General features: G+C 34.2%; 1 protein-coding gene across 1 annotated transcript; it reads right to left on the bottom strand.

The window, feature by feature from the left end:
• Positions 1-403: 403 nt before the first annotated feature.
• On the bottom strand, positions 404-15,705 carry LOC102803418 (multidrug and toxin extrusion protein 1-like). The gene is made up of 16 exons (XM_085500764.1): positions 15,593-15,705; positions 12,524-12,612; positions 9,420-9,521; positions 9,261-9,329; positions 8,166-8,314; positions 7,509-7,551; positions 7,212-7,354; positions 6,982-7,079; positions 5,304-5,417; positions 5,021-5,088; positions 3,976-4,084; positions 3,607-3,682; positions 2,175-2,241; positions 1,845-1,977; positions 1,095-1,189; positions 404-952 (listed from the first exon to the last, which is right to left on the bottom strand). Exons 1-16 carry the CDS (start codon positions 15,630-15,632, stop codon positions 581-583), a joined length of 1,767 nt encoding a protein of 588 aa, XP_085356890.1. The 5' UTR covers positions 15,633-15,705; the 3' UTR covers positions 404-580.
• Positions 15,706-22,059: the final 6,354 nt, after the last annotated feature.

Below are 22,059 nucleotides of genomic sequence, written 5' to 3'. Positions count from 1 at the left end.
TTTAAACGTTTTACACAAACTTACCTTATTATTGTTTAAAGTACTAAATATTTACGAATGTAATTTCTTTATTGCATGTTATCATTATTGTGCAGTATTGCAAAGTGCTAGATTGCGAAACCTTCCAAAATGGAGAAATGCTTGTGTGCCACACGCAAGTGCATTAATATTTTTTGTGTCCCTGGTAAAAGCCCTCTAAATATTCAGGTTGTGTTTTGCGTGAAAGTACTTTTCAAAAATGTGTGAAATCACTTTTCAAAGCGTTATTATAGTAAACGCCCCATTAAAACCAGTTAAGACACTATTCCTCATGCCTTTACATCTTTCAATGCATGTGAAATCCCCGGGGTAAAAATACTACGTAATGTGTTATATGTAAACAAAAAAATATACACTTGAAGTGTTTTTCTAAGTGCGCACACATTTATTTATACTTTAATGTTTTATTTCAAAACAGTAGTGTTGTAATATAACTCAATTTAAATTTTATGGGTCACACTTCATATTCTAAAACACTTGGTGGTTATCATGGATTAAACTTCTCGAGGCTCTATATACGTTTACATGTCTGAATACACTGTCACTCTATAGATGTAGCATTGAAATCCACATTAAGTTCCTCCTTCATAAATTCCCTTACTCTTGACGTCATCGAACTTTCAATCAAGACACCGACTATAAGAACAATAATCATACAAACAAGGACTGCAATTCGTTTCATTATTATTGATTTGATAACTGGTCGTTCATTTGTAGAAAATGATTTTGTTGAGCCATTCTCTTTCATACAGAGTGAAGTACTCTCATTCTGACCATCGTATGTGGCATCATAATGATAGTTGCTCTTTGAATTAAGGTTTTCTATTATATAATCTTCCGCAAAATCGTCATCGGAGGTGTTTAAAGATGTAGTATACTTGCCCTGTATATTGATGTAAGCACGCATGTGAGCCTGGCAAAGAAAGAAAGATGTATTACTCAGGTTATTATCTCGTGGGAAATTTTACCAAAATAGAATATATTAACTTTTATTTTATTTTATGAATGCAACTTGTAATGTCACAACTACAACCTAAATTATAATTGGAAATCACCTTTTCTGCCTCTTGTACCCAATCGATCCTCGTGATTGCAATATCATAGAAGAGACTCTGACACACTGAGGCTAAAAATATACCAATCCAGTAGCCTACAAAATATGAACATGTTGATTATGACGTGGTAAACTACTTTCTTGCATATATCATATATCACGAGGGCCCTCACAATATCTGATTGATTAATAATATTTTAGTTCTTAAACAATTTACAGTCGCTATTTGTATATAGTATAAGTATATTGTATATTATCGCTATTTGTTTCGTTAAATTCGTGAAGCCACACACGTCAAGTGGTCAACTTGTTTTACCAGGTAATGAAAGTGCATTGTCAAAATGAGATATTAGGTTATCCGCCAATCACGCGATAAAATACAGCTCTCTGGCACCAGGGTGGCTCTTTAAATTATCGCATGCGTTGCATTATGGATACATCATGGGAAGGTTGCCAAACACCCCGAGACAGAGAATAAAAGGGGAAGGGTCCGATCAAAACATAGCAACTCTAATATATGTGATCGCTAGATACCATGTGAAGTACAGCTGGCTATGAATGGAGCAGCGTTTGAAGTCAGTATTCAACATGACTCATTAATTGTGTATATGTGTTAACAATATATGTCACATGGAACTGCCATGATATGCATGTCACGAACAGTTACAAATATATCATTATTCCTGGCAGATTTAACAGTGTCGATAAATTAACGATATTAAAAGAAATGTAATTAATTCGGAAGACTTACCAACCATTCCAGTTTTAACGACGAATATTAAGAAAAAACCAATCGGTAAACCAATAAGATAGTATACTATAAAACTGTAAATTGCTACTGTCCGTTGATGTCCGATTCCTTGTAAAATAGCAGCTTGGGTAATCTGGTATAAGACGGATATTTGAGACAGTTGTGCGCTGAACACTCATTCAATATTAAATAATTGTTTATATGAGAGGTGTATATATCCTGCTATAGAAAGCCATTTTATTTTTATACACCCACATTTATCGATTCATACATGCCGAGAGAAACATTATATCAGAATCAGCGACGGTAATTTCATATATAAATACTTACTGCGTTGCTGTAGGGAATAAGCAATACTAAAACTGGTAAGGTTGATGACGTCAACTGAACAATATATCTATGGCAATAAAAAGAAATACGTAGTATCAAAATGTGTCCCATGAAATGTACATACAGCAAATGTAATGTAATGTAATGTAATGTATATAGTTTACGCGATATGCAAATCGTTCTACATGACAACTTGAGCACTTTAATGTTGGCATATAAATTTGTAATTGGCAACAGATATTACTTTTTACACGATAAGTTGGAACATGTTGTGAAAGGAAACATTAACAAAAACTTGAACTAATTAACGGTTTCAATGTTATTTCTGTACATTGATTAATAAAAGACGCGTTCGAGTCTCTATTGTTTTGACCGCTACATGCTGCTTTGATAACCTGCTTTGATAATAACACGTACATGTACACTCGCAATCAATACATATACAGCCGTTCAGTAACAATACAACATCGTGTTACATCAATATAGCTAAATGTTAGTTGGTAACACTGCCCACCATAATACCGACTTACATCTGATTATGTTTATGTACATGTCTCTTTAAAACGCCATGTTTTATTTATATGACAAAGGACGTGAGTAGCGTCTAATGTGGGTGGAATAAAACAAAAATAATTAATCAATACCCACCAAAATAAAATAAAACATGTATATTATTTGTATATTTTTTTTAAGTTTTAATTCAAGTTTCAGAATTGACATTATATTTCCCATAATTTGATATCGAAGTTTCCCGATTCTGTCATCGAGCCATTCTTAAGTTCGTAAGTTATTCCCATTAACTACTGGAGACTTTTTTAAAAAAACATTACTTGGAGTACTTTCATATTTGATATTTCATAATCAGTCAATTTTGACACACATCGCATTACTTTAAAACCACGGAAATGTGATTAATTGTCAATTACTGCTCGATTAATTATATAGTACCCAGAGCGTGGTTAATATAGAATACGCGTCGATTCAAAAAAACATTTAATCAAAAAATGTAAAAATAAATACTGGTTTCATATGAGAATTCAGTGTTTTGGCAATATTTTGTTTAACACAATTTTATTACATTTCGGAACAATAGGCTATTTTTACCAAAACATTACTTTCTAGTAACATTTTTCGGCCATCCACTGACAGTACATCTACAAAATGGCTGCAATACATTCACTTGTTTTCACACGACTTGGTCTTATACTTAAAACATCAATGAATTTTTATTCGAACATTTTATTAACAAATATATATCTCACTATATATGTAATTTTGTCTACCATGCAGTTGTTGAAACGTCAATAAAGACAGCAAAGTCAATGTTTACATGCAATGTCATCGCTGGACGCCATTATTAAAAAAAAAACATTCTGGTTGGCCACGCCATGAGAACATCTAAATGGTTCATCAAGTTCAAATTTCAACTCACTTGTCACTAGTGAAAAGCAGTGGTAAAATGTTGCGCATACACACTACAATAATCACAATGATGATGGTGGAAATCACTGCAAAAACAAAAGAAAGAAATATCGTGATTAGTAAAAAAATGTTAGCAGTAAACGAATCAATCACAAACTTCTCATATGTATCCTTGTTGTGATATGTTTGTGTACTCCATTTATTATTTTGTCAGTTTCAATATTTGATGATATAAAATTTATTTATTGTCACGCGGGAGGCTACGCAGTAATGTATTGTACACAACGTTAAAGCAACTCGTGCTCACTTCCGCAAGAAACTAGTCTGAAACCGTCACAGTTTTCACGAAATTAAATGACAAAACAAGGTACGCACTTACCGTTGATCAATAAAGCTACACGTCCAGCGATTCGTGCGTGGGAAGGTTCGTACTTTCCCAGGAAATTTCCAACACGTACAATGACAATTCGAGCCATGCTGAAACAAGGCTATGATAGCAAAAACAGACATGTTACATTTGCAAACATAAAATGTGAGTACTAAAATTTAGTTTCCCGCGGTTTCACAATATGTCGTAGAATGGGTTCAATTAACGACCATTTTGTTGTATGTTACAAAATATCATTTAATAACGTTTCTTCGATATTGTGGGGCGAATACTAATATTTATTATATGAATTCACAATACACACGGTGATATTCCAACACCAAGACACGAAGTTATGAAAGTTGAGTATTGAGTGATTTTGTGAGTAGGACTGGGGGATGTTCAAAATAAAATAGAATAGCGAAAATAATTACAAAATAGACTATTTTGAGGTTTCCCTTAATATATATATATATATTATTTTAAGTGCTTGGGAATGATGGCCGACAAAAATTGAAAGATTTTTCACTGCACATTTTCACAAGTTGATTGATTATCTGTTTGTTTATTTTAGAATGACTGAACATTTCTGTGTAGAAAAAGAACAATAACATAAAGGTTACAGGCTTTGCTAGTAACCTTAATAATAACAGAGTGAACAAAAACAATAACATGAAGTAACATTTAAAATCCTTTGTAGACAAGACAGATTTGTTGATGGGATAAATATATGTGTTGGTTTATTAAGCGTATAATTTATATAATTCCATATCCCATTCATTGCATGTTTTGGATTGGATGTATTCATCCACAATGTATAGATTTACCAATGCACGCCATATATAGAGAAAATGTATTTTGCGAATGCGTACTCTGGTGAACTTTACGCTGAAGAAGCATGTATTATTCAGATCTAACTTGTAGCATTTTCCTTCTGGGATGAAACATTTAAATGTTATATGTACACTTGAACAACCCGATTGTATAGAAATAACACTGAGCTTTTTACCTTTGCTCCGTTTTCTCGGCAAGCGTTACATTTTTATATTCAACTTACCATAATTGAAATGTTTAGCACTTGCCATATTATGGAATAGACTGCAAGTTGATCGTCACCTAGCAAGCCTGCATGTTTTAGAACAAAATATAAAGTGAGAATTTTAAATGAAACACAATGAAGTTAAATGTGCATATGAGTGGTTCAGAATGATATCAATGATTACTCACTTCGATCGATACATATTATATTATCATGCACGTATTATATTGCTGACGATTTCCAAAATACATTGTATTCCATGTTCTAATATTTCGCGAACTTGAACTAATCAAATGGATACCTGCTACCAAAGATGGAATATCAAAACAACTCCATTCCATAATCGTAAATATTATGCCTGGGATCCCCAAATGTACAATTTCGTTCCAATCGTATAGACCTTCTACTGTCCAACCTGTTTAATAACAACACAAAGATAAATTTGGAATGGTTCATTATTGTATAACTCGCATGTTATATCTATGTGCATGTGTATATATCTGTATATTGTACGTGTTGAGCATCTCGACATGTATAAACATTTCAGTAACAGATTTGAACCAACTTCATTAACGAATACCTGGAATATGGCTCCAACAAAAACTTGACATTTTTTAATAATTTATTCCGATTTGAGGTATGTAGTAATATGAGCATTTGTTTTTTATTTGAAATTGTGCATCATAGTAACGGAATGTGCAGGAATTGTTTTAATTCAGGAAAATAACCAGGATGTGTAGATTGTGTAACTCAATATGGGGATTGGCATATTCCTTGTTAATGTCCCTTAAATATTAATGAGTAATGTAGTTTTTCTAATAAAAAGCAGGGTAATGTTGGATGAAAGGTCAAATATTTATTCAGATGTTCATAACAATGTTCTTTTTATATCCTGTACTTTTAGCCATGTGAAAAAAAAAATTGATGTTGAGACCTGAAGCCATTAGATCCCAGTCAACTTCATGCAATTAATCATAATTCACAAGACGAATGCATACTGAGGCACTAACTGATTGAATTGGTGGAAGAGATGTTTTTCTATGATTCTATAATTTAATTCACCAGCTACTTTCAATACAGCTAATCAGTATATCAGGACTATTGTGAGAGAATGTTTGTTAGGTAGATTCATGGCTGACATGGCAGAACGCACAGCTTGGATATGACGTTCTGCACAATGTTCCGAGACCTGCTAATGACAATACTATTAATCTGAGCACCAATCGAGACAATATCAAGCAGTGGTATCCGACAATTCCATTCTCCCCAACATAGATAGCGCCTGTCAACCGATATAGTTTATTTACAATGCAACTCAGAGTAAAACATATCAATGTTTTTGACAAAAAAATTGAAATGCAGCCATATTGAAATTATCGTGGCAAAAGCTATACCCATATTTATACCAAAGTACCATTTCTGCCATCACTGTTCTTCCAAATAAAACAGTTATCGTATTTGCTCTATTAGAAGAGCATCTTCAATAGATGCACATGTAAGCGAACAGTTGCATTGTGTATTGATTTATTAAAATATGAATTTTGAAAATAGTATACCAAATCGGAAAAATATTACCAATATTTATACCTATCTTGACCAGAAATAAGACCGATAATTATATCTAAAATCCAAAAAAACGAGACCCATTTCAGGGACACGTCCCAATTAGGCAAATTCTTTGTATTGCCCTTCCCCACGACGTGAATTATTCAAGGTGGCGATCAGATAATGAGTTCATACCAAAGAATACTGATAGTTCATCACAGGAGGGCGCCATGTGCACATATAGCATGTTGTATACGAAATAGTTAATCCTACAACAACATAGTATATTTTTCTGCCTGGAAGATTTTTCATTTATGTGTGTGTACACCTCATATATGGATTAAAAATAGACGTCACGGTGCAGGGATAGCATGTATATAATGTAAAGAATTCGACAATAAAGCTTTATATTACGAAATAGTATAACAACTTACCTCCCCACGTTTGTTCTTGTATAGATGCTACTTTTATATAGATGACAAGCACACCAGCCAAAAACCAATAGGTTACAACCTGTGACCAAACAGCCCCACTAAACAAAAAAATAACCAGACAATGTACGTAAATTATGTATTATCAGCGTCGATAGAGATAGACAACCATTTTAACTGATATAATGACCGGGTGCAGTATGTACTCGCTTCTAAATGAAAACTAAACTTACCTAAAACCAAGCGAAAATTGCAATACCAGAAAGTAGCTTGTGACAGCTTGACAGACTGCTGCAGCAACGTGAGTAATGACTATCGGCTTGATAATACTCTGGCTTTGTAGGTATGCCACCAACGTAAAGCTAATGAACAAACTCTGAATACATTGTAGAAAACTAGTGTATATTATTATATAACAATGTAAAATAAAGGATATGAATGCATACCTTATCTGGATGCACATGTTGGCGAGTAGAAAGTAGCTTATATTCAAGATATATTCAAGATAATCACTTAGGAGGGTGTCTTACCGGAAGTGAGAAGCATGAAATCTTGCAATATACGCCACCTAACCTTTAAAACGGGATGAACACAGTGTTTATTACTTAAACAATGATGCATAACTTTGCAAAGTCTCATACTGTAATTTGCAATACTCAAGATGTTGTTGACACAAAATATGTATTTAACATTATAAAAAGTAAAGATATGAAATAAAGGAAAAAAACATACATCAATGAATGAAAACGAAACCATCGCCACGTTCTAATGAGTATGTATATGTACAACAAGGCATACTATGAACAATATTCTGTTATTAGACGAAATTGTACTATGAGATGCAACTCGATTTACTTAAACATCCTTTGTTGTTGTATAAAAATACTTAGGCTGGAAAAGAAATAATAATGTATATTTTTTAACTTTTTTTAAATTTGCAAGAATGCAGATGAGGAATGAAATGTAAAAGTCACTTTATCATGCGTGTCTGTAATTTGTGAATGATTATGTAGCTTTGCCATTTTCCCATTTAGCTTTGTACAGTTGGTCAGAGTAGTTCAAACTTAAATAACTAAAGTTGTGTTTTTTTGTTTTTTGTGTGAATGTTGGTGTGGGTGTCTTTCTATAAAATAGTAATTGTTTGATGGTGGGCTTTAAAATGTGTCAATTTGTCAATGTGTTCTCACCTTGCAATTGTTGGATCTTGCTTGCAAAACAACAATATTATTTCAGCATTGTAGAGTATGGCACAAGATGGGAAAACAGATAGAAGAAGAACATAGATAGAACGCTGCAACACAATACCAACTTGTATATAATTTCCACTTCCAAACGTCTTTAGGTTAAACAAATTGTAAATGAATTAGTGGTTACTAAAATTTCATATTCATATTTCACATATTTACAAATTACGCTCGTGAAGTCATGCTGACTGCAATACAGCTCAGAACGCTGAGATAAACTTTTCGTTTTTGACATTGTGAAATCCTTTCATTTTCATGCAGAAAGATACAATATTCTACCAAATAAAATCACATTTATTAAAGTTATTGTTCATACGTGAGTTGTTGAGCACATAGATAGTTTTTATTTTCATTCAGGTTCTTTCAGTCATAATTCAAGACAAATAAAAGGCAAAATAACAAATTATCGTTTTCTGTAATATTCTTGTGTAATCAAATTATTTATGGTGCATATGAAATAAAGTCAGCCTCTAAAACAATGATATGCTTTATATTAATCACGACATTCATACATAAGCTACCTTCATATCAACAAACCAAATTAAACACGTTTGAGCATATTACTTACTTAGCAGTATTTGTTTGAAAAATTATTTATTCTAACGAAAATTGTTCTGTTGGTTTATGGGAAGCATTTAACTACACAACTAATATATACAAAGTGTATTGAAATTTCCAACTACTAACATATGTTCTAATAATTATTAGCTATAACAACGCTACTGAAACAATACATCATAGTGTGTGTATTAATTAATAGTAACGTGCAGTTCTGTATTGTTGAATCATTTGATGGTAAAACAAAAGAGATTGTCTGCTAGATAACTAATAACAAGCATTAAATCAGTCTTTCACTCGATTGTTCTGTAGTCTAAAAACCAGGGAGAATAAAATAATTATATTAGGTGAATCTAAAATCGTTTTACGGGTACAATTTCAGTTTCAATTTTCAACTTCGTTTTGATCGACTGTAATTCTCCCAAGTAAACAATCGTGAAAGACATATTCAGATGCAAGATATATATTTTTGAAACGTACCTGCGATAACAGTGTACTACTGGCACTTGACAAACCATAACCAATGGCTAAACCCAAAGGACAAAACAACTGAAAACAATCATAACCATCACGATTATAAATATGACCTCAACAAACACATGCAAACTAACTAAGATATTATAATATTGTGGTACTCACTGCAAAACCCAGTGTGGAACCGTCCATTTCTTCTTCCCCTATATGTCCACATATAATGATTACGACGGCCGGTAAGGTTAACACTGCAAACTGTGCTATAAACTAATATAAACAAATCATTACTATTTAGCATAATATCTACAAAATAACGTAAACGGACATACAATACAATTATTTTTTATAAGCTATATAAATAAAGAAAAGGTGCCATGTCAATGTAATTCTATGATGCAGTTAAATATCGTGTTATTAAACTTCAATCTCAGGTACAGGGGATCGGGGAGTTCCCGACCTTTCACCGAAAAACACACATACACAGATCTAGAATACGTGTCACCTTCTCGTCTCAGTCGCCCTGAGGAGAGCTCGCCAAGGCTCACCGCATCGTCCGGAACTCTTCCAAGACTTTCTCATTGCCTGCCTCGTCGAGAGCTCGCCACCGACTGACTAAAACCTGCTTTATTTACTTCTCAAACCTTACCCAATTACAGGGAAGTTTAAAATCTTAAGGCGTAGCCTCCAAACATTCAACTCGCATACAGCCAATCACTCGAAGTACTTAACACGTCATATATATTGATTAATCATCCGCTATATCAGAAAACCACACATACCAAACTGTCAGATTTAGTTCCAATCATTGATTCAAGTTTCGTCCAGGACCTCGTATAAACTTAAATGGGAATGTGTTGAATAATATAAACCAGCTATTCACTTGAAAGCAGTTATCAAGTTGTATAAGTAACCGATCTCTAGACACATAGAAATAAATCATGACAATACACTGAAATGAGAACATAAGACATCTTTTTGTGACGAAAGCATTTCATGTGTACATTGCGTATTAGGAAAAAAGATGTTGAAAGCTGTAGCCAGTGATCTTTGAACGGTGGTATTGTAGCATCATATATTTATCGATATTTCCAGTGTTCAGGTATGTACAACCTACAAAATATGTCATATGCGAGTCGCAAGTAGCAATATGCCATATGCGAGTCGCAAGTAACAAAATATGCCATATGCGAGTGGTAAAAACGGCATATGCGAGTGGTAAAATGTATCATTTGCGAGTGGCAAAAAAGGCCTATGCCAGGGGGCAAATGTGTTTGTTTACTAGTGGTAAAACAAAGGCCAGGAAAACGGGTGTATGCGAGGGATGAAATGAGTCATTTGTGAGTGGTAAACATTATCTGTTAGAATGCGTACGGGACCGCGGTACTACAGGAATGCCAGTTTGATCAACGGCTGGATTCGCTCGTGTATAATAGCGTACGTTCAAACGAGTTTTATCACTGTAAAATCGAATATTTACCATGATTAGGAAATGGTATGTACATGGTTGGTTAGGATTGGCATTATGCTGTTGAAGCTTTTACTTTAGGTGCGATTTATATATAAAAATAATAGTAGCACATAGGTGTCAACGCGATCTAGTAGCATAGGTGTCGACCGGCGCACGCCACCCGGTACTCAACGATACAGTCAGCCAGTGTACGCTGATAACATTGTGAAGGTCGCAAATAAATGAAGCTTGAACTACTATTTCTATGTAGTTTCTATTGTTTATTATTCATTTGGGTGTTGAGTTGTTTGCATAGAATCGATGTTTGCTCTTCACAAGCACAGGAAACATGACAGCACAATAAGTTGATAAACGACCATGAAGGTGTCTTCATGAAACAGCCATCACACTCCACATTCACATGTGGACATTTTTTTTGTTTCGGTAAAATTAGTATGAACCCGTAGTCTGCGTGAAAGAATCATAGAATTATAATTGTAGTCAGTAAAAACGGGTGGTCACAGATGGGTCGCGACTGTAAAAGAGAATGCTTGTGTCACGCGCCGCCGGTTAAATAAAAACAACGGCAGGCTTCAAAAATAGTCACACCTCTGAGAGGTGTTAAATTTGCTACAAGCCAAATGTAAACTGTTACACAATTCCAAGATAAATACATCGACACGATGATAGTATGCGTGAAAAAATAAAGTGCATGTTGTGTGATGTCCCTCACACATGGAGTGTATTTACACGCAACCCCGATCAAATTAAATTGAAACAAATTAAAACAAATTGCCATTGCTTCAGCGGGATAGAGAGACAATATTTACGGGTAAATAGAAGACTTATCCTCAATGCCCCAAGAACTTCGACCTAACCACTTTACTTGTATAAGTAGTAAAAAGTTGTATGTTTCGTTAAAATAAGAATGGACATGTTAGCGTTGAAATAATCATAGAAGTACAGTTATCATCAGTACTCGCTGAATAGGAACTCGCACCAATGAAAATAATGGCTGGATTGAAAGTAATTTTGTCCCAGACAAGACATGAACAACAATTAAACTCGCTGTTTCGCTGGATTAACGTAATGTTAATTTTGTGGTTTGTGATTTATTATTATCTGAAATGGAAAACCTTCTACATTTTGAACAAGATACATGGACGTGTTGTGCCGAGCAATTGAAAGTTTCCAGAAAAAGTCTCCAAGATGCACAAATAAAATTGTGAAGAGCAAACATCGATTCTATGCAAACAACTGAACGAATTTTTTGATATAAAAACTCAAATGAATAATAAACAAAACGCACTACACAGTAGTTCAAGCTTCATTTATTTGCGACCTTCACAATGTTATCCACGTACATTGGCCGACTGTAACGTTGAGTACCGGGTGGCGTGCGCCGGTTGACACCTATGCTACTAGATCGCGTTGACACCTATTTGCTACCATTATTTTTATTTATGAATCCCACCTAAAGTAAAAGCTTCAACAGCATAATGCTAATCTTAACCAACCATGTACCTAACATTTCCTAATCATGGTAAATATTAGATTTTACCGTGATACAAATCATTTGAGCGTACGTTATTATACATAAGCGAATCCAGCTGTTGATCAAACTGGCATTCCTGTAGTACCGAGGTCCCGTACATTTTACCACTCGCATATGCCGTTTTTACCACTCGCATATGACATATTTTGCTACTTGCGACTCGCAAATTGGTACTCGCATACGGCATATTTTCTAGGTCGTACATACCCTCCAGTGTTTGCAAATCTTGCTTGAACAATACCCAAAATGAGTTATTCTTTAACTTACCATTGGACAAGTATGTTTAAGTAATTCTTCCAATTCCTTAAATAGCCTTCCGCCAAATAGACTATCGGACTCTCCTGTAACCGTGGCGCCTAATTAACAAGAATAGTATGAACTTATTGAGGTTGTTGGGCAATTGCTAAAAATGCTGTAATCGCATATTAAAATTAAAGATATGGTATGTTCTTACTGTGGGGTGAAAATGGAAATATTATAATGGGTAAACATAAATATTATGCACGAGCGCGTATTGCATAGAATTTGTCCCAGTTCAATTAGTTAACTCATTCATGTTAAGGAAATATTGATGTCATTGTTTAAACAAAAATGTACAAATATGAGACAATGTATGTCCACTAACACACAACAAGTGGGAGAACTGTATTTGAACAGCGAACCATACAAACTATGGAGGTTCCACGTGTGTAACGAGATATGCTCAATCCAATAGTAATGATACAGTAGGATACACAGCTCCATTTCCGAATTATCTATGTCTGATTTCAGTGATAATCGTTGTACTTATTCATCTTTGCACTTAAATGCACTATGCTACCAACTTTTCGAAAGTAAGTTTACATGTAGACTTGTGGGACCAGTGGGCCATTTAATAATTACCATATATCATGAATTTAACATAAGTGGAATGTTAATGCAACTAGTGTACTTTACCTGGATGACTTGAATTAGGCATGCAAGTAGTGTAATATATAATGAGGACATATTCTTAATGTGCCCATGTTATGACAACTAAGAAGTATAAGGAGCATACATACAGACAGCATTGCATCTGCAACATCATTTACACTGTCTCGACTTTGACAAAAAACACACAACCATAAACTCAGTGAATGTAGTTTTTAATTAATGATTCTACCAATTCCAATGTTCCCGTATTGTAACATATAATTATCTAGCTACCAACTTCTCGGAAGTAAGTTTACATGTAGACTTGTGGGACCGGTGGGACATTTAATAATTACCATATATCATGAATGTAACATAAGTGGAATGTTAATGCAACTAGTGTACTTTACCTGGATGACTTGAATTGGGCATGCAAGTAGTGTACTAGTAATATCTAATGAGGACATATTCTTAATGTGCCCATGTTATGACAACTAAGAAGTATAAGGAGCATACATACAGACAACATTGCATCTGCAACATCATTTACACTGTCTCGAATTTGACAAAAAACACACAACCATAAACTTAGTGAATGTAGTTTTTAATTAATGATTTTACCAATTCCAATGTTCCCGTATTGTAATTATCTAGTCTGAAGATGTTCATAATTCAATGTCAAAGCAAACTAGATTGTACTCCCAGGACCCAAAGTCTGCCATTGATTCAAATATCGTATTCTCAATAGAACATCTACACTATTGTATGTCTTTATATACCAACATATATATTTACATATTAAGCTTGTTTAAAATATAGTTTTGAATAGTTTACATGCTCAACAAATCAGTAATGTGAAGAATCCGGTATGAGTGTACTATTTCCACATCAACTCGATACAGATATCTGTTAGAATATAACTGTTATGTTTTACAACGCCTCCAACAAAAATTCCATTAACTTGATGAGTAATGAAAAGAATGGCAATTGTTTTGAACGCAACCCCTTCTGAAAATCTCATGACAAACTATCACTTTTTATTTATGAATACAAAATTAATCCCGTTTGTTTCCATTGCAACGCGATCTGCATATTTAGCAAAATGTAATCGTTGGTAAAGGGCAATCCGTCCTAAAAATGTAAAGGCAATTAATCCATAATGTATAGGTTACAGATAAAAAACCCTTCAAAACATGTCTATTTTGTGGCAACCAATCCTCCATTTTTACCTGTGTCAAGGACTTCATGTTTCAAAAAATCATTCTGATTTATTTATTTTGTCAATTTATTTATTTAAATCAATTCTAAATTAAATTGCAGTTTTCATTTCAACTGGGTTCACCCCCCCCCCCCCACCGAAATGAAACTCACACCAGATGATTTTATGAAAAATTGCCCATTAACCTTTGGAGTTCTAAAATGACAAACTCATTTTCAAAATTTCATTGAAAACAACCCTACATCGACACCAATATTCGATCGGATTGACCTTTTGTCGAGAATAAGCTTTTTTTCTCAATATAAGCCAGACATAAATACCTGCTTATAAGAGACGAACATAAACCAGAACAGAACTGCTGAAATATGAATGTGAGAGTTTCATATTGCAACGGAGGCACATGTGTGTATATTCCATAAGGAATTCATCAATTTTTACAAAAAAAATGTACAAATTGCTGACTTTTTAATTCATCGAAAAATAAACCCACGACCCAGTACGTCAGTACTGTGGATACACCTACCCAGCTTATTGTTAAAACATAGCTGTATCATGGTTCTATTATGTTAAGTAGAAAGTCCAGCTGTACAGCTGGGGTCTGGATGCTTTTGGTAAACGTGAGATTTAGATATTTTTTCGCCTAGCAATGACAGCTATTCTGCGATTCCGAAGCTGATCATTAAAATAGTACATGTGCATATGTCCGACATAATCTATGTGTGAAATTTAATATTTATAAAGGTATAAGAAGGTATAAAAGTCGACCATGGCCATTGATTAATCCCTTATACGCTTGAAACATGAGCCTAACTCCGATTAGCTATACAGATGTGGAATACTGTAGTAGAAACTGACAACAAAAAGGTCATCGGTTATCGGCCAGTTCATTAAAAAATAGGTATTCAGTTTTAGGGTTGATCAATTCTCGATAGAAAAAAATGCGTGTACTATTTGTCACTTTTGTTTAGATTCCCGCACCTTAAACACTATGTTGTTTTTATGTTATAATAATGCAGATTTACTTCAGAAAAAATAAGGAACCACAGAACAAATTAAATAACAGCGTGATAGTTTGAAAGACCTCATGTAATATTCTACCAGAGTATAGTCCTCATATGAGCTATACTAACGCTACTCAGACGGCTACAATAGCGAACATTTTCCACCATGCCTATGGGTATTCATTCATACATACATAAAGTGTCATCAAATAATTGTACACATACCTGAACTGTGTTTCATGACGTTTTTCAAAATACCGAGCATTTCCTGAGTGTATAGTATTAAGACTGAGATACGGAAAACGTACTTCCAATGAGGACTATGCCCGTGTGTAAAAAAATTTAAATACTGATAGTTTAATCCATCCAGAAATAATCATAGAAACCAGCACACACCTGTCAATTATGAATAAGCTTGTTCTTTCAAATACCAACTCACGTGTTTGTCGGAATTATTAAAACACTTTTGGATGAAAATTAAGCACATATTAAACAAACAAAAATACACTTTTTCAAAATAAAACACGGCGACATAAATGTGTTAGTCATTGAAGTGTATATTAATAGAACTTCTTTCGATTAATGCAACCAATGTTATGAAGCCAACAATACTAACAAAGTTGAGTAAAAAGAAATTAAACTATAGTCTGTAATCTGAACTCGTGAGTAAACATTATGATATAATATATGCCATCGATTTAACTGCACGATCAGAAAATAGTTTAGGATGTTCCGACTTCATTGAATTAAAATACTCCATCAGTTAGCAACATATCATTACCATCCTTAGCGTCAGTTCATGGAACATTTATTTGTATGTACTCCTATATGACCTTACAAAATGACATGAGTCTCAGGTAGCGAAGTTCTTTGTGGCCCAATTGAGTTTGGTAATCCGCATTTTGTGGTTCGAATCACATCAGAGCATTTTAACATATGATTTAAATAGTTATTCTTGTAAAATGTTTAAGGGGTTAGCATATGTTCGCTGGTTTAGTTTTTTGGACTCAATACACATACTGAAACATAAACTTTACCCATACATGTTATACACAATGATAAAGATCTTGTTTCAAACTTTGAAAATATGCATTTTTTTTTAATTTATGCAATTACCAAATCACGTGATCAAAGGAATACGCGTAACTGACGGTTAATGACGCAATTAATAATTAATTTACAGCACGACTGAATATATTTTTCCATGTAAATAGTATAGAGTGCTTCAGGTACAATGTTTTTTTTTTGGCAACTATAATCTATATTTATGTAGCTCTATTTCAAATGTTTGGACGTTAATACAAGTAAAAAAAAAATAACGTAAAAAAATAAGCAAAAAATCGAGACGAAGGCAGACGGAAAACAATTCAGGAACTTTTCTTCAGTATTCTATATAGCGGTGAATTTGATCAAAAATTGGCGACGATCTGACGTTTTATGTGTTAGAAATTGCGTACTGAATCAGTAGAACTATGTAGAAATTACTTTCGAGATAAACGCAAAAAAAACGTCCAAGGTCAATGAATCTCAAATTGGGCCTAAAAATGTTGAAAAATATGAAGTCATAATCATTGAAACATGTCTGCCAATCGGCCAGCTACTAAATAATGCTTTTTAATGTCAGAGCTAAATGTTATACGCATTAAAGACAGGATGAAATGTGTTTTGAAATCTCAGAACAGCCTTATCGTGCGTCAACCGATAACGTGACGACTTCCCGCGAAAGTGACGTAGTGATTTGCATATTACAAATATGATGTAGAGGCGGAGTCATTCGGAATAAAGAAAACGGTTTAAGCCGTATGCACAGGATATCTTCAAGTTAGTTTTGAATACTGCTCACTGTAAAAATGATAGCCGTGCAACCATGGTACGGTTGTAGCAAGCGTGCGAACACGATCAATGACTTCCCTTGTTTTTTGCTCGCTTTTGTGACCGCTTGTTGAATTCTACCGGACAATTTCGGCTTTATTTTCGATAGCGCAAACCCCAAAATATCACTGCCCGTTCGCTCGCTCGCTCGCATTTAAAATTCGGACTAACAGAAAATTTTCATAGTTCACATTGTCTTATAATTGTTTTTCTAGTTTTATAGATGTTGAACAGCCGACAATATAATCTATAATTATATTCACGCAATCTGACCTTTTTGACCTCGATTTGGCTTTGATTGAATATATTATTTGAAACAATATTCTGACGTTAAATACAAAATGCATTTCAACACAAGTACGTGGTTGTCTGGGATTTCTTTCCTGATTGATAAGTCTTCACAATGTGTTTACGCTTTGTATAATCAATGTTGTCCCCCCGCCCAAGGCGAAGACAAGCTGAAGCTAAATGGCAGTTTCATGCATGTGCTGAGTGAAAGGAAATATTTCTAAGCCTAAAATGAAACTTAATATTACACCTCTTTGTGTATTTGTTAATTTTACATATGTTTGTCATGACAGTGGGTACAACCGAAAATTAAATCCTATTTCAGATTATTTAGAAAATGACACCTCTGTATGGAGTTGTTTGGCACAGAAGATTAATTTGTATAGTGATCCCAGGGATCTCGCCACGTTCAACTCAAATCCATGCCAACACATCGTGCTAAGACATCTTTTTACTCCCGCAATGTAATTTTTATGATCACTATTATTTTCATCATCATCATCATGATCATCATCATGGCGGGTCTAAGTTATTTTACTGAAGCGATCGAGTGAACATAAATATTTGCTCTCGGTAAAACTAATTTTACTTTTATTTCATATAAAAAAGAATGAAGTAATATTTTTGCATGGCTTCGTGACTGAGTAATGGAAATTATTGGTATAACCGGTATATAACATAGCGAAGTAAGTTATGTCACGTCGTGACTTTGATGATTGAGAGTTTTTTTGTTCATGTAAACTTTTTAGAAGATGATAATTACGCATAATAAATTACAACTATACGCGTAATAATAATACGGTCTAGTTTTGTTATTGTAACGGTATTGATAGTTTAAACAAGCATATTGATGGTCTGGTTCACCTATTCCGCAAATAAACTAGATTGCGATTACATAACCAGAATATATATATATATATATATAGAATGACACACCCTCTATTTGTGGAAGAGTCCACTGAGATAACATGTTTAGCATAACAAAGCATTTGAATTAATAATGTGTTGGCAAACCAGTGCAATGAATATTCGCAAACACTTACGAATTTTTCGCCGATTTCACACTCCATGTAGTTTATTTTAGTAATAAAACATGACAAATGGTTGAGCAATCCTAAAACCAATTATCTCAATTTCACAAAAGAAAAAAGAAAAAACAATGTGTTCTTTTACGACGAACATCCAGGTAAAGTTGTTGTTTTCTCAGTTCACATATGTGCATTATTTTGAACTTTTCAAGAAAAAGGTGGCATTACTTTCTCTCACAGTACGCGCTTCAAATTAGCACCAAGCGATTTCAGGATATTAAACAATAAAAATGTCCATGGGGAGAGTTTTGCTATCATTTATTCATGTTTTATGACCCCTGAGCATCAGATATGACTTATTTTTTGTAGAAATATTGATTATTTGTGATAATTATTTGAAAAATAATCACATATAAACGGTAATCAGCACATTATAAAAACCGTTCACAGAGAAATTATTCTGAAAACTCCAAATAAATGGTTAAATCGCAGGGGAAGAACGTTTTGATTTGTTATTTTGACAGGGTCCAGTTAATCTCCGATCATATTACCTCTATAACAATCTTTGCAAAACATGAGTTATCAAATTCCTGAATATTTTACCTTGCAGAAAATATATAGTTTGCCTTTAATATGTTTTGATTTTAATTGCTCAGATCATTTTAACTAAACGATGGGATTTCCCCTGTTGCTACCTTAAACGTTGGCCAAACTCTACTAGAACAATACAATTATATTGGTGGTACGTGTAAAAGAACGCTTTTGGTTGGTTGGAATATTTTGTTTTAAGCTGTAATTAGTATTATACACTACATTACTATTACAATAAATCAGCAATATATTAGTCTAGAATACCATGATTATGATTGAAATTCAATCTAAAAATGTTTCTCCTTTAACCTCTGCGGGCGTATTTCAGGAAAAACTTATCGGCAAAAGTTAAGAGTCTTCATATGCATTTAACACGAAAAAGTGATTCGACCATCATTAATTAAAAAAAGGCCACAGTCGAAAAAACAGGCCAAATTTGAAAATGCAACGCAGCTTATTCAACCTTCAATAAGTAACCCACTTCCAGTTGTCTGATCTAAATGAAATTTTGCATGTGTAATGACTTGCATTTCCATGGGTTATGTTGCAAAATACAGATCTGAACTAATTGTGGTTTCTGATTTAAAGGTGTTTGAACTGAGTCAGGTGTGAAATGGAGCCAGTTGAGTGTCGCGCAGTGATCCGATTTTTGTATTTGAAAGGATGCACACCAAAGGAGACTTTTGATGAAATGAAAGAAACTTATGGTGATGATGCCCCATCATATGATCTTGTAAAACGCTGGCATCGTGAATTAAAACATGGCCAGAAGTTTGTGGAAACAGCTCCTGTACCTGGTCGTCCCTCTGCTGCCATTGATGAGGTATCTGTCCGTCAAGTTGAGGCAGCCATTTTGGAAGATCGACGCATAACTGTTCGCGAAATAGCCCAAGAGGTCAAGATTAGTACAGGATCTGTGGAAACTATCAGTCATGACCATTTTCATATCCATAAAATGTCTGCTAGATGGATTCCCTGGTTGCTCACACCTTTCCATTGCTCGAGGATGAATTTTGAGATGTGCCAAAAAGATGAGTCAAAGTTTTTCAAAAGACTGATTAGACAGGATGAAACTTGGACCATCACTATGATCCAGAGACCAAAGCCCAGTCAATGCAGTGGAAGCACTTGGACTCACCACCTCCAAAGAAGGCAAGGGTGCAACCATCCATTGGAAAGGTCATGCTCACAGTCTTCTGGGACCAGGACGGAGTAGTGATGACAGATTTCCTGACAACGGGTACCACAATTACAGGAGCCTATCACGCTTCACTTTTTATGAAAATCAAGAGGCGGGCAAGATAAGTAAAGGTATCCTCCTCCTGCAGGACAACGCTTCGGTCCACAACTCGCATGTCGCTGGATCAGAAGTATGGGCCTGTGGCTATGAAATCCTCCCCACCCCCCTGACCTTGCACCCTCTGACTTCCATCTCTTCCCAGCCATAAAGTTGTTTTTGAAAAAAAAGGTGATGAAGCCTTGATTTCTGAAGTTACGACGTGGTTGGAGGACCAACCTGTATGTTCTACAAAAACGGTGTCCAGAGCTGCATCAAACAATGGGAGAAATGCATAACTCTAGGTGGTTCTTATGTAGAGAAGGACTAATAACTGTGCCAGGTTTCATTAATCTCTTGCTATGGGAAATGGGTCAGGGGCATTACTTATTGAAAGTCCCTCGTATGTTCAAAATTAAAAGAAAATCTTTAGTCAACAAATTGGACAGTCCACACATGCACATGCTGATGTGCAATATATTCGAGCACGCGTAAATGGATTACTTCTGTCCCTGATAGAGATTCGGGAGTCATAATTAAGGAGTTTCCTCAGCTTATGACTGAAACAATTTTAAGTAAATGTATGAATAAACAAGGAAAATATTCGTGATATGATTCAAAAATGTTCTGACTGATTTTTAACACTATCCACAAGACACAGTACATTGGCATTTGATTGGTTTGAACTAGGAACTCTTTGATTTTATTATTTTCTTATTGTTGATTGGAGAGGACGACTTATCGACGAAACTATGGAGATTTTTTCTAGTGCTACTGACCTGCTTAAAAAATGTAATGAGAGTATGTGCTTCCTCTCGTGTATTTGCGTAGAGTTACAATAAACTGATGAAGAGGTTTAATGACTAGATAGAGGGATGCATGCTGATAGATGGATGGTTGAATTCATTTTAATTTTTTGATTATAAATATAGTGTATTACTGAAATATACAAATCATATAGTTTCAGTTTTTGACAACTAATTTCGTTAACACGAAAAAGCAAACCCACATCACTGCCACATGGTATATGCAGAGATGGACAGAAATTACTTCTGTCAAAAAGAAATAATATTAAAACTGGTTTCTTAAGTTTAATTTAAGTTTATTATGCTTTTGACCTGTAATTTTCTAGAATATATTCACAATTATTATTTCACTGTGGTTGATCAAAATCTTTCCTGAATTTGTTAACACTAACTTTACATTGTGTTTCTTCAAAATGGTGAAACATCGGGAAGTTTATATGTAGGCTAAGTAATTGAAACAAACAATATCAGAAATGTGTCAACGTCCAAAGGCGCTTATATTTCAGAGTCTGAAAGAAGGTATAATAATAATAATAATAATAATAATAATAATAATAACAGTGCTTCAAAAATGTATAAGTATACATCATTTTTTTTGTGGTGGATTTGTTCGTCAAAGAATATATGAATGATAAAACCGGAAATTAAATCACATGGCCTGTGGGTAACAAAGATTACTGTTACAAGTGCAACATGTCACACGATAATCAAAGACAACTTAAAAAGGTATACTGTAGTCGTTTTAGGTTGGAAACGGGAATAAACCAAGTTGAATTTTAAGGCGAGTTACATATCTAAAATCCACCGCAATCCACCCACGGAAAAAATGAC

Source organism: Saccoglossus kowalevskii, chromosome 6 (genome assembly GCF_978046115.1).
Source record: "Saccoglossus kowalevskii chromosome 6, keSacKowa6.1, whole genome shotgun sequence".
NCBI classification, from domain to species: domain Eukaryota; kingdom Metazoa; phylum Hemichordata; class Enteropneusta; family Harrimaniidae; genus Saccoglossus; species Saccoglossus kowalevskii.
The sequence above is the reverse complement of the archived record's forward strand: the minus strand, read 5'-3'. Positions and strand labels throughout refer to the sequence as shown.

Bases quoted from the DNA above. Each gene is read 5' to 3' on its own strand.
- LOC102803418 (XM_085500764.1), bottom strand. From the start codon at position 15,632: ATGCTCGGTATTTTGAAAAACGTCATGAAACACAGTTCAG. The intron at 4,085-5,020 runs GTAAGTTGAATA...TTGCTATCATAG, and splicing joins TGCTAAACATTTCAATTATG to CCTTGTTTCAGCATGGCTCG. The intron at 3,683-3,975 runs GTAAGTGCGTAC...TTGTTTTTGCAG, and splicing joins TGTAGCTTTATTGATCAACG to TGATTTCCACCATCATCATT.